The sequence below is a fragment of the Mus pahari genome, chromosome 14, assembly GCF_900095145.1.
Source record: "Mus pahari chromosome 14, PAHARI_EIJ_v1.1, whole genome shotgun sequence".
Classification (NCBI taxonomy): domain Eukaryota; kingdom Metazoa; phylum Chordata; class Mammalia; order Rodentia; family Muridae; genus Mus; species Mus pahari.
In genome coordinates this window covers 44210257-44224527 of record NC_034603.1, presented here as the reverse complement: position 1 = coordinate 44224527, position 14271 = coordinate 44210257, and the positions used below count along the sequence as shown (strand labels likewise).

At 49.0% G+C, this 14271-nt stretch overlaps 1 protein-coding gene across 3 annotated transcripts in view; it reads left to right on the top strand.

The window, feature by feature from the left end:
* Abr (ABR activator of RhoGEF and GTPase) overlaps positions 1 to 14271 on the top strand; it is a 142398-nt gene that overhangs the window by 76649 nt on the left and 51478 nt on the right. For all 3 annotated transcript variants that reach the window (XM_021213613.2, XM_021213612.1, XM_021213614.2), the window contains 2 exons: positions 4244 to 4429; positions 10872 to 10979. In XM_021213613.2, the coding sequence (XP_021069272.1) occupies positions 4244 to 4429; positions 10872 to 10979 (294 nt within the window). The remainder of the gene's footprint in view (positions 1 to 4243; positions 4430 to 10871; positions 10980 to 14271) is intronic.

The following is a 14271-nucleotide window of genomic DNA, read 5'->3' as shown; positions in this document are numbered from 1 at the left end:
GCACTCAGGGACCAGGTTTAGTAATCTTCTAGAAGTCTTACTGGTGCGCTTCTGTAACTCCTGAGGTCTGAGAGCTCAGGTTTAGGGGCCAGGGCTGTAAAAGAAAGAAAACTAAATGGGTTGTAGCTCTGCACAGGTACCTACAATCCATTCCACCTTGGGGTCATAGTTTGCCACAGCTAGCCCAACTGCCACCTTTTCTTAGCCTTTCATTGTGGCTGTTTCTGTTGGAGTTCATAGTCCTAGGGCGTCTCAGCTTGCTTGTTTACGTGATAGGTTAACTACACCTCCTCTGTGAGCTCCAAGAAGTAACCAGGGCTGTGATAGTAAATGTGCCTGGCAGGGCCAAGCCTTCAGGGGTAGGAGATAGAGGAAGTGGGCAGATTTCTTTCCCCGGTTTCGAAAGGCTACTTGCTAGAGGACACGGCAGACATGACTATGTGAGGGCAGAACTGGCTAACTCTCACCTTTAGGTGAAGCTCCCAGCATGGGAGTTGAGGCCGCCCAGGGCTTCTCTCTAAGAATTCTTTTGACAGCTTCTGTCTAACCCTTGCCATAGCTGGACCAGGGAGGAGGGCGGAGGTAGCTGATGTGCTAGCTCCCTGGTCCTCAGAGCAATGCTGGATCAAGCTCAGTGAGAGGAGCCTGGCCTTTGAGCCTCTATGCAAGTCTTCAGATAAAACATCACTTGCTGAGGACCAGCCAGACCATCCCCCTTCACCGTGGATAACGGGGATGAGAGCAAAAGTCAGTCCTTCATCTGGTGAGAAAGTTTCAAGCATCCAGTGCAGCCTGGCCCGTGTGACTGGCCCTGGTGAGAGCGCTTTTCTTCCCCTTTCACAGACAGTGGGAAGTTGAGGAGGAAGCAGAGCTGTCGGGTCTGTCTGGGCGTAGGAGGTGGGCCTGTGCGGGCTTCCCCAGCAGCGCTTCTGAGAAGTCTCAGCCTTCCTGGGGACTGTCTTCTTTCCTTTATTCCCTCCACCCGGGGACTGTGCCAAGGCACAGGATGAGTGGCCTTGGGGCTCCGTGGCAATTTGTACCTGCATATTGGGTTTGAGAGTGATGCTATGTCACATCTGAAGGGAAGTCCCCTGTATCCTTCCACCTGGGCATGGGAGCACCCTGCGCCTTTCTCCTAGTTCCTCCCGGTGCCTTGCCTGTGTGTCCCCGCAGCTCTCCTCCTGCTCAGATCTCACCGGCTTCCGAAGCCCCATTACTTAAACTGGTACCTCCTCCACAAAGCCTTTCCTTAGCTACTGCAGTACATCCAAGTTGGGAAATGTCCTGCCTCATGCTGGCCACCAAGTTGCTTGGTTTGTTTCGGTCCACTTTTCAGATAGCGTCTAATGTTCTCAAGAAAGGAGATCATGGGTCACCAAAATGATTGCCTGCGTACTGGGCTGCTGTCACTCATGGCTCTGCAGAATGCTGGGTCATTGCACGGCCAGCCGTGCTGTCAAGGCCATACTCCCCTCTGCATAAACACACTCCTGTGCTCCATCCAGCCCTGCTCAGCCCTCCTCCTCCTGTATGTGCACTGTACATAGTCTTAGTGGCCTTCAGGCCTTGTCTCTTACCAAGCCTGGTTCTGACTCCAGTTCAGTCTTCAAGGAAATCTTGAAGAGTACAATTCTCTCTGGCCCCATGACTCTATCTCGAGGAGTCATCTCACCACCCTGCCTTAGGTGGTCCCCTCCTTATTTTCTTCATTGAACTTACTGGTGTGTATAATTTCATGTTTGGTCATTTACTCGTGTTTCCTTTGTCTCCTCTGCTGGACTGGAAACACCATGAGGACTGGGACTGTATGTGTTCCAGGCACACCAGTGGGTGTTGGGGATTGGTCTTACGCTTGGCACTTGGTTCTTTATTCAAAAGATGAATAATAATAATATTAACTGCCTTCTAGATGCCAAGTATGTACTAGAAACTTTATTATTTTTTAAAGATTTATTTGCTATCTTTATATGTATGTATCCGCATGAGTTTATGTGCACTGCATGCATGCACAAACTAGAGGCAAGAAGAGGACATCAGATCCTCTGGAACTGGAGTAACAGTTGGTTGTGAGCCACCATGTGGGTGCTAAGGATCCCATGTCCTCTGCAAGAGCAGGAAGCAGTCTTAACCACTGAGTCATCTCTCCAGCCCCTAGATACTTTATGTAATGTGTGACTTTTGAGATTTGATCTTCCTATTGGTTCTTTTGAGAAGGTAATACCACTTCAGTCCCACATATGAGCCTGCTAGTGAAGAGATGATACACCCAGAAATGGGGAGTGACTTGCTCCCAACTAGTAAATGGCAGAGTCTGGCTGCAGCTCATACTGCCTGGCCTGACTCGGATGGAATCCCATCCTGTTTTTTAGCAAGAACTTGTTACTAAAGGTTACTTGGTTCTAGTGCCAAGGGGGTCAGTGGGTCAGTGGGTCTTCTTGGGTCTGGCTTTGTCTTGTTTCTGGACTTTGTAGAATGTGAAGGACAAAGAAAGTCAACAGTTAGTTGGACGTTGTCTGGATATATGAGACTTGGTCTTAGCCTCTGTCAGAAGGAAGATGGAGTACAGTTGGGCTGGAAGGCTGGCTTCTGTGACCAACCCAGGTTGGCTGTCATAGCACGGAAGGAGCCAGTGGTAGCTCTGCTTCCCTCGGTGTAGGTGATCTCACCATGGCCCAGCACCTCAGCTGTGGACTCTCACACTCTCTCCTGGAATGCTCCTCTTTTTAGCCGGCCCACAACCTCATCCTGTGAGTCGCTGACAGCTCTGGTGAGTCCATGCTGACTCTGTCATCTCCCCACTGCTCCCAGGTCTGCTGGGAAACAGGCTATTGGAGAACCCTTTCCATACCGCCTTCATGCTGTAGGCTGTTCACCCTCGGTTATGTGTGCCTTCCCTGTCCATAGTTCTACACCCTGTCTCTTCCTGGGCCATTGCAGTATAGTCTTAGCATCTTCTGAGAGTTTTTCTGATAAATTAACGTTTATTATTGTATGTGACTTATTTATGTGACTTTGTTCTTTTATTTTTTTGTTTTGTTTTTGAGACAAGAGTCGCTTTGTATATCCCTGGCTGTTCTGAAACTCACTTTGTAGTCTAGGATGGACTCAAACTCACAGAAGTCCCCCTGCCTCTGCCTTGCAAGTGTTGGGATTAAAGGTGTGGGGCACCACACTCAGCTATTTATGTTCATTTTATTTGTGAATTCATTTAAAAAAAAAATTGGAGATGGGGTTTCTTTTTGTTTTCCAGGCTGTTATCAAACACCCGGGGTTATAGAATCCTCTTGCCTCAGCTTCCTCAGCAACTGGAACCACAGGCACACGCCATGGTCCTCAGCCTCTTGATGGGTGATTTAGAAAATAACGAAAGCTCTTTCTAAAGAGAATGAACCCAAGCCCCAGTACCCCAGGCAGTGCTTAGGATGGTGCCAACTTAACTGTCAGTCACTGCCCCTTCACTGAGGGCCCTGGTGATCTTGGTATAAATGAGCAAGGATGACTAGTTGCTTTCATTTTCATGTCAACAGGCATTGAGAAAGAGTCTTGAGACCAAAACCACACTCAGTGGGAAAGATCATCACGCTCGCTTAGTAATGTCTGCATGTCTGCCACGGATGTGGGAAGTAGGAGGGTGGCATGTGTGTACCCGCTCCTCTCTGAGCTAACAATGGTTTCTTTTTTGAGTCTGGCTCTCACTGTGTTGCCCAGGCTGGCCTGCAATCCTCCTGCCTCAGCCTCTGGAGTGCTTCCAGTACAGACCCGGATTGAGCTAGTCTTGAATCTCTTTTTGGTTTTTACCTCTTGAGTACTAGAACTGCCCTCTGCTTCTCAAAAGGAAGCAGCTAAGGAGCTGGCCTCCCAGGCAACACTGTCCCACTGAAGCATGACAAGGAGGCTTACTACTGGGGCCTGAGGCCATTGTGGAAGAGACTAGGGACCTGCTCAATGGACCAGTGAACACATACATAGGAGCCAGGGGATGTGAGCTAAGGTTGGGGAAGGGAAGTACTGTGGCTACTGTGGCAGATGGCTGCTGCCAGGTTCCCTCTCTCTGCATATGGCTTGTTGGGACCTGTGACAGCAGCTCTGAGAAATCATGTTTCAGGTGCTCTGCCTTCGGCGGCCCTGCCTAGGCAGGACTTGGGCGGCCCTGCATGTAATCAGTGTCACATTCCGCCTGGAACCTGCCAGCATTCTGGTTCATTCATCACCACCTTTGCACTTTGTTCCTCTTCCTCTTCAGCCCATGAAACCCCTGAAGGCCACAGCCACCACCTCCCAGCCCGTCCTCACCATCCAGCAGATTGAGACCATCTTCTACAAGATCCAGGACATCTATGAGATCCACAAGGAGTTCTACGACAACCTCTGCCCCAAGGTGCAGCAGTGGGACAGCCAGGTCACCATGGGCCATCTTTTCCAGAAACTGGTGAGTCTCCCACGAGGACATGTCTCTATGACAGACTGGTGTTAGAACTGGTCACTCTAGCCCTCTTGAGGCCTGGGTCATCTCCAAGCACTTGGAGGCCAGTTTGGGCCTGGGTTCTTTAGGGCAATTGGACTTGGATCCTCAACCTCGGCCCCATCCTAGTGGAGTCTTGAAAGTGCTTCTAGAGAGAGCGGCGGAGCCAGGTCCTGTGTGTGAATGTTCCTGGGGAATGCTGACTTTGTCTGCACGGGGGTCCTTTGAGCACTGGAATGGAGCTTCCTCTGCCAGGACGCAGGTCCCTCTGTCACTCCATGGACAGAGAAGTGTGTGACAGGCTGCAGGAGGATGATGTTCACCTGAGACCTTGGAAGGCCATTGCATCCCAGTGCTGCCTTTACAAAGTGAAGCAGTTGGTCGGGTATGGTCCTAACTAACAGTTGGTTCCAGAGCAGAGAGCGCCAGCAGGCGGTGTTACCTGCTGCTGCTCATAGAAGAGCACAGGCTTAATGTTGGAGGGTGTTCACAGAAGTCCTCTTGTTGCTAAGGCTTCCATGACAAACCCTCCCCCTTAGCTCTGCCTGAGCCCTTTTACACCAGGCACTTCCTGACCTCTGTAGACCGTAAATGGCCTTCCCCATTTACCTGGCTTCTCTCTGTCAGTCCCCAAGTTGGAATGACCTCAGAAAAGCCTTTCCAGGCCCTGTGTTTGTCCCTCATGAACTTATTTAAAAAGCACCTGTCTTTCCCATCCTCACTGCGCCCTGGAACAGTTTGTATTTTCTTCTCATTAGATTCCCAGAACTAATGTACCCCACTGGTAGATGAGCAAATGAGTGGATGGATAGACACATTATGACCTCGATTGGGGCTGGAGAGAACTTGAATGTTGAAGGTGATACCCGTATCCTGACAGCCATATTTTCAAGGCCACAAGTGTTGTGGGGACAAGCACAACCAGAGTGGGTCACAGCTGGGTTTGAATCCTGGCTTTGCCACAGGTGGTCCTGCGATAGCTTAGCCTCCTGGATGGTTGTAGGAGTGGATGCCTGAAAACGCCTGCTGCGGTTGCTATTCTCATTACTGCTGTTTTAGGAAGAGCTACTCATGAGGCATTGTTTCCCAGAATGCTATAGTTCTGGTAGCTGGGGACCCAGCTGCTTCCCCTGGTGATCTTTCCCTGTCCACAGAAGTCTGAGGTGATTGATATGGGGGCCGCCTCTACTCAGCCCTCACAGATGCAGAACACAAGCCCAGTTGAGAGGGCAGGTAGGCAGAACAGAATGGAAGAGATCTCCAGTTTGATATTTCTGTTGGCTTTTGGTGCGGGGTCTCTGTAACTTAGGCTGATCTTGAATTTGAAGCAATTCTTCTTCCTCAGCCTCCCAAGTGCTGAGGTTACAGGCCTGAGCCTACGTAGCTTTATCAATCTGTCTGTATCGTTCTGACTCAGAGCCCGCTTGGTCTCAGCACCGCTGGTCTGGTTAGGAATTTGCTTCTCCCAGCATCGTGAATGGCTGTCTGCCACCCTGAGGCCGCCTGCTGTGTGAGTCCTGGGTGGAGCCAGGGCAAGCCGGGCATCTGGAGGCAGTTTATTTCGGCTGAAGTCTCTGGGTATTTGATTATCCATTACCAAGAGAGGGGAATTAGCATCTCTGCTGTTTGTTTTATGAGATCATTCCAGTGCCAAACTCCTGTTTCCAAGCAACCTGCGCTTCCCAGTTAATGACCCTGGCAGGCTGGGCCTCTGGCCTTTCAGCCTCTGGTAACTATAGAAATGAGAGTACCTGGCATGGCCCGTGACCACCGAATCCCGGTGGCTTCTGGGTCACAAGAGGGTAGCAACACAGGTATCCATGCTTTGTCTTTCTCGTGGTAACCGAGGAGAGGACGGGGTGTGGGTCAGCTGTCTGAGTGTTTGCCTAGCTTGCAGAAAGCCCTGACTTCAGTCCTTTGCTCTAAATAAAACTGGGTGTGGTAAGCCACACCTGTAATCCTAGCACTTTGGAAGCAAAAGGCAGGAGGATCAGAAGTTCATACTTAACCTTGGCTAAGGAGTGAGTTTGAGGCCAGGCTGGGATACAGGAGACCCTGTCTCGAAGAAAGGAAAGATAAAGAAGTGTTGAGACTAGAGGGTATGAGAGCCCTTCCTGGAAGGCTGTGATCTGTGCTGGTTATGGAAGTGCCTGGGACATCTCTGTGCTTTAGAGCACTTATGGCTAAGGGTTCCCTGGAGAAAAGTACACTTAGACCCCTCTGCCCCTTTCCCGGGAGCTTTTCCTTCTGACACTGCACTGCGTGGGCCTTTCTTCTCCCCAGCACCCTAGTTCACACCCTCTTCTCTGGCTTCCTGGTCCCAAGGGCAGCCTCACCAGCTTCTGTCTCCTCCCTGGGTGGCTCCAGGGACCTGCCCCTGGCTCCTGCCCAGCCTTTGTGTCCTGAAGGAACAAGGATTCTCAGGGAACAGATTGATCTTGAGGGGGGCACAGGAGCAGCGTCCTTCACTAGCACCTTGGTTGGCAGAAGCCCCCAAGGACGCCCGCCTGCAGCAGCTGTGTTCTGTTGCTACTTCATTGGGAAAATATTTAAAGCAGAAAATCTAGAGGATAATGTAGTAGACAACTGTGTCTGCAGCTCTCAGCGTAACAGATGAGGGTCATCAGAGAAATACTAAACCTTTCCTTTTCTCCATTATTTTTCTATTTCATCCTCTTCCTCCTCCTCCCTCTCTTTTAAAACTAACAGCAGCAGCAGCAACTGCGCGTATGCATAATGTGCATGGGTGAGCTGGGATAGGTGTATGGAATCTGCTCTCTCATTCCACCATTACATGGACTCTGAGGATCAAATTCAGGTTACCAGGCTTATGTGGCACAGGCACCTTTGCCTGATGAGTCATCTTGCCAGCCCCTCCTCTAGTAAAACTTTCTAATAAAAATAATAATAATAATAATAAGTTTTAGTCAGGAGGCTGAGGCAGGAGAATTGCAAGTTCAAGGCCAGACTGCACAACTTGGTGAGACCTTGTGTCAGAATGGAAAGTAAAAAGAGGGGCCAGGTGTAGGCTGGTGGTGCACATGTGTTAATGCCAGCACTTGGGAGGTAGAGCCGGAAAGGTCAGGAGCTCAAGGTCATCTCTGGCTACATAGGGAGGGAACTTGAGACTAGCCTGGGCTACATGAGACCCTGTCTCATAAACAATGAACAAAACAAAAAACAAAAAAATACCAAAGTATTACAAATAAAGGAGAGTCTGCAGCCTGGCCACATTTGCTCTGAGGCGGGTGTTCATTCATCTGAGTGTATTTGTCCGAGTTCCTGTGCTTGAAAACATTCGTTCCACCTCTCCTACTGTGAGGGTCCTTGCTCAGGTCCCCTGGGGTACAGGCGTGTCCAGGGTTTTCAAGAGCAGCGCCAGCCAATGGTTGTGAGTCACATCCAGTTTTTAATTATTTCATTAGTTATTAATGTGTGTGAGAGAGTGTAGATTAGGGGGTAGGTGGGGCCATGGTGCGTGTGTAGAGGTCAGAGGGCAACTTTCAGGAGTTGATTCTCTCTTTGGGTTCAGGAACTGAACTCAATGCAATAAGCTATTTACCCGCTGAACTACCTTGCTGGTCATATATGTGTGTATGTGTGTGTGTGTGTGTGTGTGTGTATATATATATATATATATATATATATATATATATATATATATATAATTTGAAATGTCCTAATAACCACGTTGTTTTTGGTTTTTTTAAGTAGTGCTGGGGTTTGAACCCAGGGCCTCACACATATAGGCAAACTCTAGCACTGAGCTGTGTTCCTGATCAAGAACCACAGTTTTTAAAAGTAAAAATAAAGACTGGAAGTAGCTCGTGCTAGTGTGGTCTCTTCCCATCCCCAACTCTCTGGGTTTGATCTCCCGGAACCCAGAAAACAAACAAATACAAGGTGGGTGTGGCGGTAACTGCTTGTTCTCCTAGCTACCAGGAAGACTAAGCAGAAGTGTCACTGGAGGGGGCTGGTGAGATGGCTCAGTGGGTAAGAGCACCCGACTGCCCTTCCAAAGGTCCGGAGTTCAAATCCCAGCAACCACATGTTGGCTCATAACCATCTGTAACAAAATCTGATGCCCTCTTCTGGAGTGTCTGAAGACAGCTACAGTGTACTTACATATAATAAATAAATAAATAAATAAATAAATAAATAAATAAATAAAAAGAAGGGTCACTGGAATGCAGGCTTTGAGGCTATCTGGGCAGTACCATAAAACCAGAGAGAAAGGGAGAGGGACACACAGCATACAGAGCTAGTGAGGTGACTCAGTGGCTCATAGCTGATGGTCTGAGATCAAGCCCTGGATGACACAATGGTGGCTATAGCTGACTCCTGGTTATTTTGTGTGTATGAGCGTCTGCTTGAATGCATGTTTGTGCACCAGGCGTCTGTCAGCTGAAGCTAGAGGAGGTTGTAGATCCACTGGGACTGGAGTCAGAGACAGTTGTGAGCTGCTTTGTGGGTGCTGGGAATTGAACCTGGGTCCTTTGGGAGAGTAGCCAGTGCTCTTAACTACTGAGCCATCTCTCCAGCCCCTGAGAGAAAGTTGTCTTCAGGCTTGCCTGCTGCAGCACCGTGGGTACTTGCACATACACCCATCATACATATATAGATAATAAAATGTTTAAAGGGTTACGGTGATGGCTGAACAGTTAAGAGTGGTTCCTGGGGCTGGTGAGATGGCTCAGCGGGTAAGAGCACCATCTGCTCTTCCAAAGGTCCCGAGTTCAAATCCCAGCAACCATATGGTGGCTCACAACCATCCGTAACAAGATCTGATGCCCTCTTCTGGAGTGTCTGAAGTCAGCTACAGTGTACTTACATATAATAAATAAATAAATCTTTAAAAAAAAAAAAGTGGTTCCTGCTCATATAGAGGACTCAGACTTAGTTCCCAGTACCCATGTTGTGTGGCTTACAATTTCTATAACATGGCACACAGGCATATATGCAGATAAAACATCCACACATACAAAATAAAATAAATTAAAAACCAATCTCGGGGAGGCTAGGCATGGTGGTGTGCACTGTAATCAGGACTTAGAAGGTGGAGGCAAGTGAGTCAGGAGTTCAAGGTCATCCTCAACTACATAGAAAATCTGAGGTCAGCCTGAAGTGCATGAAACCTGTTTCAAAAAAAAAATGAAAAAGGATATGTATGTGCAGGGGATAATTTATAAACTCTTTTATATGCTGGGTCTTTGGAATCCAGTGTGCAGTTGTTGTTGTTGTTGTTGTTTGTTTGTTTGTTTTGTTGAGACAGGTTCTCGCTGTGTATTCTTGGCTGGGGAAGGGGCTATACAAACCATATTAGCCTTGAGACCTATCTGCCTCTGCTCCCAGTGTGGAGTTCATACGTGTAGCCTGGGTCAGTTTGCAGTGGCCATATTGTACATGTTCAGTATTCATGTGTGACTCGTGACCGCTATATTAGACAACATGACGTTGTGGATTATGTTAATGGTAGACTTGCTAAGCCATAGGCTGAAGTTGTGCCTGAGGTCAGTTTGATTAGTTATTGACAAATTAATTATGTTGACTTACACTAGAGTCTGAGGGCTCGAACCAAAGCGCAGTGCCATTAGACTCCAAAGTTTGACTCTTCAGATGGGCATGGCGTCAGATAGTATAGCTTTAATTTACATGCCATCTCTTTGTTCTCTCAGGAGGAATACTTTTACCTAACCCAGAGAAGGGTTGTCATAAATACTGAAGTAATTAAGTCAGCAAGCCTCAGTTTTCCTTTTAGAAGAAAGGGTGATGAACCCACCCTTGCATCCTAGGGGCAGCGAGGCTTTTGCCTGTCGGGACAGGTGTTAGGGTCCAGCTGGCATTAGGTGCATAGTGAGCAGGGGGTTTGGCTCCTTGGAGGCTGAGAAGGTGGGACAGGACCTTAGGGACTCAGTAGGGAGCAGAGGCTGAGCAAGCTACGAGTACCAACCCTGCTGCTTTGCCTCCCTTGCTCTGTTTGATTACAAGATGTAGAAGAGGTATAAGGCACTGAGAGGCTTCAAGCCCTCCCTGGGAGACCTTGATGGTGCTAAAGGGAAAACTAACAAAACACAAAACAAAGAACAACAGTACATAAAACCAAGTGTTGGGATAAGTTGAATTTCTGGCATGCTAACAAAGCCCTGCCCTGCCCTCCCCGCTCAGTACCACCTTGTTACCCTTATTGGCTGAGCCAGTTTCCATGGAAACTGTCAAGTTCAAAGGGATACTGTAATGTGTTCATCTCGGCCTTTCCCCTGGTTTCCAGCAAACCCTCTGGAGCTGAGTTAGAGGTTCTGAGTGCTAAGGGGGCTCCAGGAGTTCGGGTTAAGCTTTCAGCCGTTCACCAACCCTCTCTCCATCTCACTCTCAGCCTCTGTTCCTCACTTCCTCTGTCTCCTCCCTGCAGGCCAGCCAGCTTGGCGTGTACAAAGCATTTGTGGATAACTATAAAGTCGCTCTGGAGACAGCCGAGAAGTGCAGCCAGTCCAACAACCAGTTCCAGAAGATCTCTGAGGTAGGCAGCTCTCCCCACAGCCCCCTATCCACCCCGGGCTCTGGTGGCTCTGGTGGCTCTGGTGGCCGGCTGAGAAGCCTCTGAGTCTATGGAGCTCCTCCCTTTCTTGCCCCGGGGAAGCTGTTCAGCACCATAATGCTCAGCCTGACATTTGCTTTCTTGCAACTGACATTTTTCCTCTTAATATAAGAATATCGATTGGTTTGACTTTTTTTTTTTTTTTCAGATTAGAAAGTGGAAAGGGGGCTGGTGAGATGGCTCAGCGGGTAAGAGCACCCGACTGCTCTTCCAAAGGTGCAGAGTTCAAATCCCAGCAACCACATGGTGGCTCATAACCATCTGTAACGAGATCTGACGCCCTCTTCTGGAGTGTCTGAAGACAGTGACAGTGTACTCACATATAATAAATAAAATCTTTTAAAAAAAAAAAAGTAGAAAGTGGAAAGGAGGAGGGAAAAAAGGGGGGGTGGGGGAGACTCCCAAGTGACTCCCTAAGTGACTTCCCAACCTTTGACCTTTGTTTCCTTTCTTGTGGAGTGAGCTGTTTGGACCTGCCCAGCTCATCTCAAAACTTGATGCGGGTGAGGTGGAAAGAGGATGGCCTGGCAATTAAAAGCTCCTACTGTCTTGCACAAAACCTAGTTGGGTTCCCAGCACCCAAGTTGGGTGAGCACTTGTGATCCCAGCTGCAGATCTGATCCTCTGGCCTCCTCAGACCTGCAGTCATGTGGACATATGCACACATAGTTACACACATGTACACATAATTTTAAAAAAGAAATCACCAGGGCCACTATTTAATATGCAGATGTCCAGGCTCCTCCTTTCTTGCAGAGCTCGCTCCTTTTCTCTTTTCTTCTCCCTGAGCATCCTCTCTCACTCTGTGCCGCTCAGGCCAGCCTTCCTGCCTCAGTCTCCTGAGTTCTGGGATGGTAGGTGTGTGCCCTGACGGCCCAGATCTTCTGATTCAAGAGGGGAGGGTGGGTCAGGAGTCTTATATTCTGACAGGCTTTTGATTTACGGTCAGAAACTCTTAAGATAGATTTATTATTTATTTATTTATTTTATGTATATGAGTTCTGTAGCTGTCTTCAGACACACCAGAAGACAGCATCTGATCCCATTACAGATGGTTGTGAGCCACCATGTGGTTGCTGGGAACTGAACTCAGGACCTCTGGAAGAGCAGCCAGAGGTCTTAACCATGGAGCCATCTCTCCAGCCCCTATCAGAAACTCTAGACAAAGTAGTTTTGAAAGGTACTAAGCAAAGCCAGGCGTGGTGGCACATGCCTTTAATCCCAGCACTTGGGAGGCAGAGGCAGGCGGATTTCTGAGTTCGAAGCCAGCCTGGTCTACAGAGTAAGTTCCAGGACAGCCAGGGATATACAGAGAAACCTTGTCTCAAAAAGCCGAAAGAAAAAAAGAAAAAAAGAAAGGAGGGTAGTAAGCACATGAGATTGCAGTCTCCCGGAGCCAACCAGACTCAGTTAAGAACAGAAGCCCTAGACCCCTTTGACCAGGAACATGTCTGTTCCCGCTCGGCAGCTAAGCCTTTCCCTCCTTTACATGCGTGGTAGAGGTATGAAATCACCTGCCATTGGCACTTCTTTTTTTTTTTTTCCTTTGGAGACAGGGTTTCTCTGTATAATCCTGGCTGTCCTGGAACTGTCACTCTGTAGACCAGGCTGGCCTCGAACTCAGAAATCCACCTGCCTCTGCCTCCCAAGTGCTGGGATTAAAGGTGTGTATCACCACGCCCGGCGTGCCATTGGCACTTCTTGTGGTGTTGTTATTGTTTTGTTTTGTTTTTGAGACAAGATCTTATCATGTAGCCTTGGCTGGCCTAGAACTCATGATTTAGCCCAGGCTGGCCTCCTGCCTCTGCCTCTTGGGTGCTAGGGTTATAGGTGTGCATCTCCATGCCCCACGTGGCTTTGGTGCGTCTATCCAGGAAGTGGCAGGGAGAGGCTGGTAGTCTTAAGACTCTTCTTCAGTTCATTCTGTACCCAGAGGCTCCCATGACACTGTCAAGCCACTGGCTTTGGAAGAAGCACCCATTTGAGCTTAGGACAAGAGAGAGAGCCTCCGCTTTTGAGGAAGCTAGGGGTAGGGGGTACTTCTGTAGTTTTGGAAGTCTTGCCTTGAAGGACCCCTTCCCCTGGCTTCAGTGCTACAAAAGGGAGACACATAGTCCTCAAAACTGCTGGGATTCCGGATCTTACCTAAGCCACAATCAGTCTAGAGATCGCGCAGCAGTTGGGCAGGTGGAGATGAAAATGTAATTATGAATGCTTCTTAATCCCAGCACTCAGGAGGCAGAGACAAGTGGATCTATGCTAGTTTAAGGCCAGTCTGGTCTATGTAGCCACTTCTAGACCAGCCAGGGCTAAATAGATACTGAAACCCTGTCTTAAGAGTGTGTGTGCCTAAATAGGTAAATAAAAAAAAATCAAATTTTTTAAAAAACGGGGGGGGGGACTGTGACAGTTTGATTATTAGGAGAAGCAGACGGGAGCTTGAAGGTTTGGTGCACAGGCACATGGAGCTGATGTGGAAACCGCTGGACACACGTGCTCCTTTCAGTTCCTAGAAGAATGGGAAGGAAGTGCAGAGAGAAGGCTTGTGTTCAAACCCCTGGATCAGACAGCTGTGGCACCCTGTGGGAAGACAGACGGGACAAGGGTGGGGACGTCCGTCTGGGTAAAGTCGTAAGTCGGGAGAATCGATGCTTCCTTTCGACATCCAGCCCTCTCTGGGAATGAACTGGACTCCCTGATGTGTGTTCACAGTGGCTGTGCTATGGCCCTGGGTACCTAGAGGGTCCAGAGACTGTGTGGTCTCCTCCTAGCCTGGCTGATTGCTTATTCTCCGTGCATCGATGCATCAGCACCCCCTGCATCCACTCTGATGTATCCATGCATCAAGCTCCCCCAACCGACCCCCAAAGCCTGTTCCAGAGGACAGAGCCAGACCCGTGGCCCTCTGCCAGGTGGCCGCTCATCCCGACTCACTCAGTAAGATGACGCTGATGCTTTCTGCTGGCGCTGCCACTTAATTACTGCAATTAGGCCCTTCTCCTCTGCAGCAGCAGTGATTTCATACCTCTAGGCTGCACCGGAGGGGGTGTGGACCAAAAACCCTTAAAGCAGGGAATCCAGGCACCAGTGAGAGACAGACTCAGCATAGAGAAGCTGAGTCGTCCCCCCAGTCCCCCCTCCCATGTGCCAAGCTCAGTTCCTGGGGGTTTTCTCTGTCTAGAAACAGCTGGAGATGGAGTGGGAAATGAGCTTC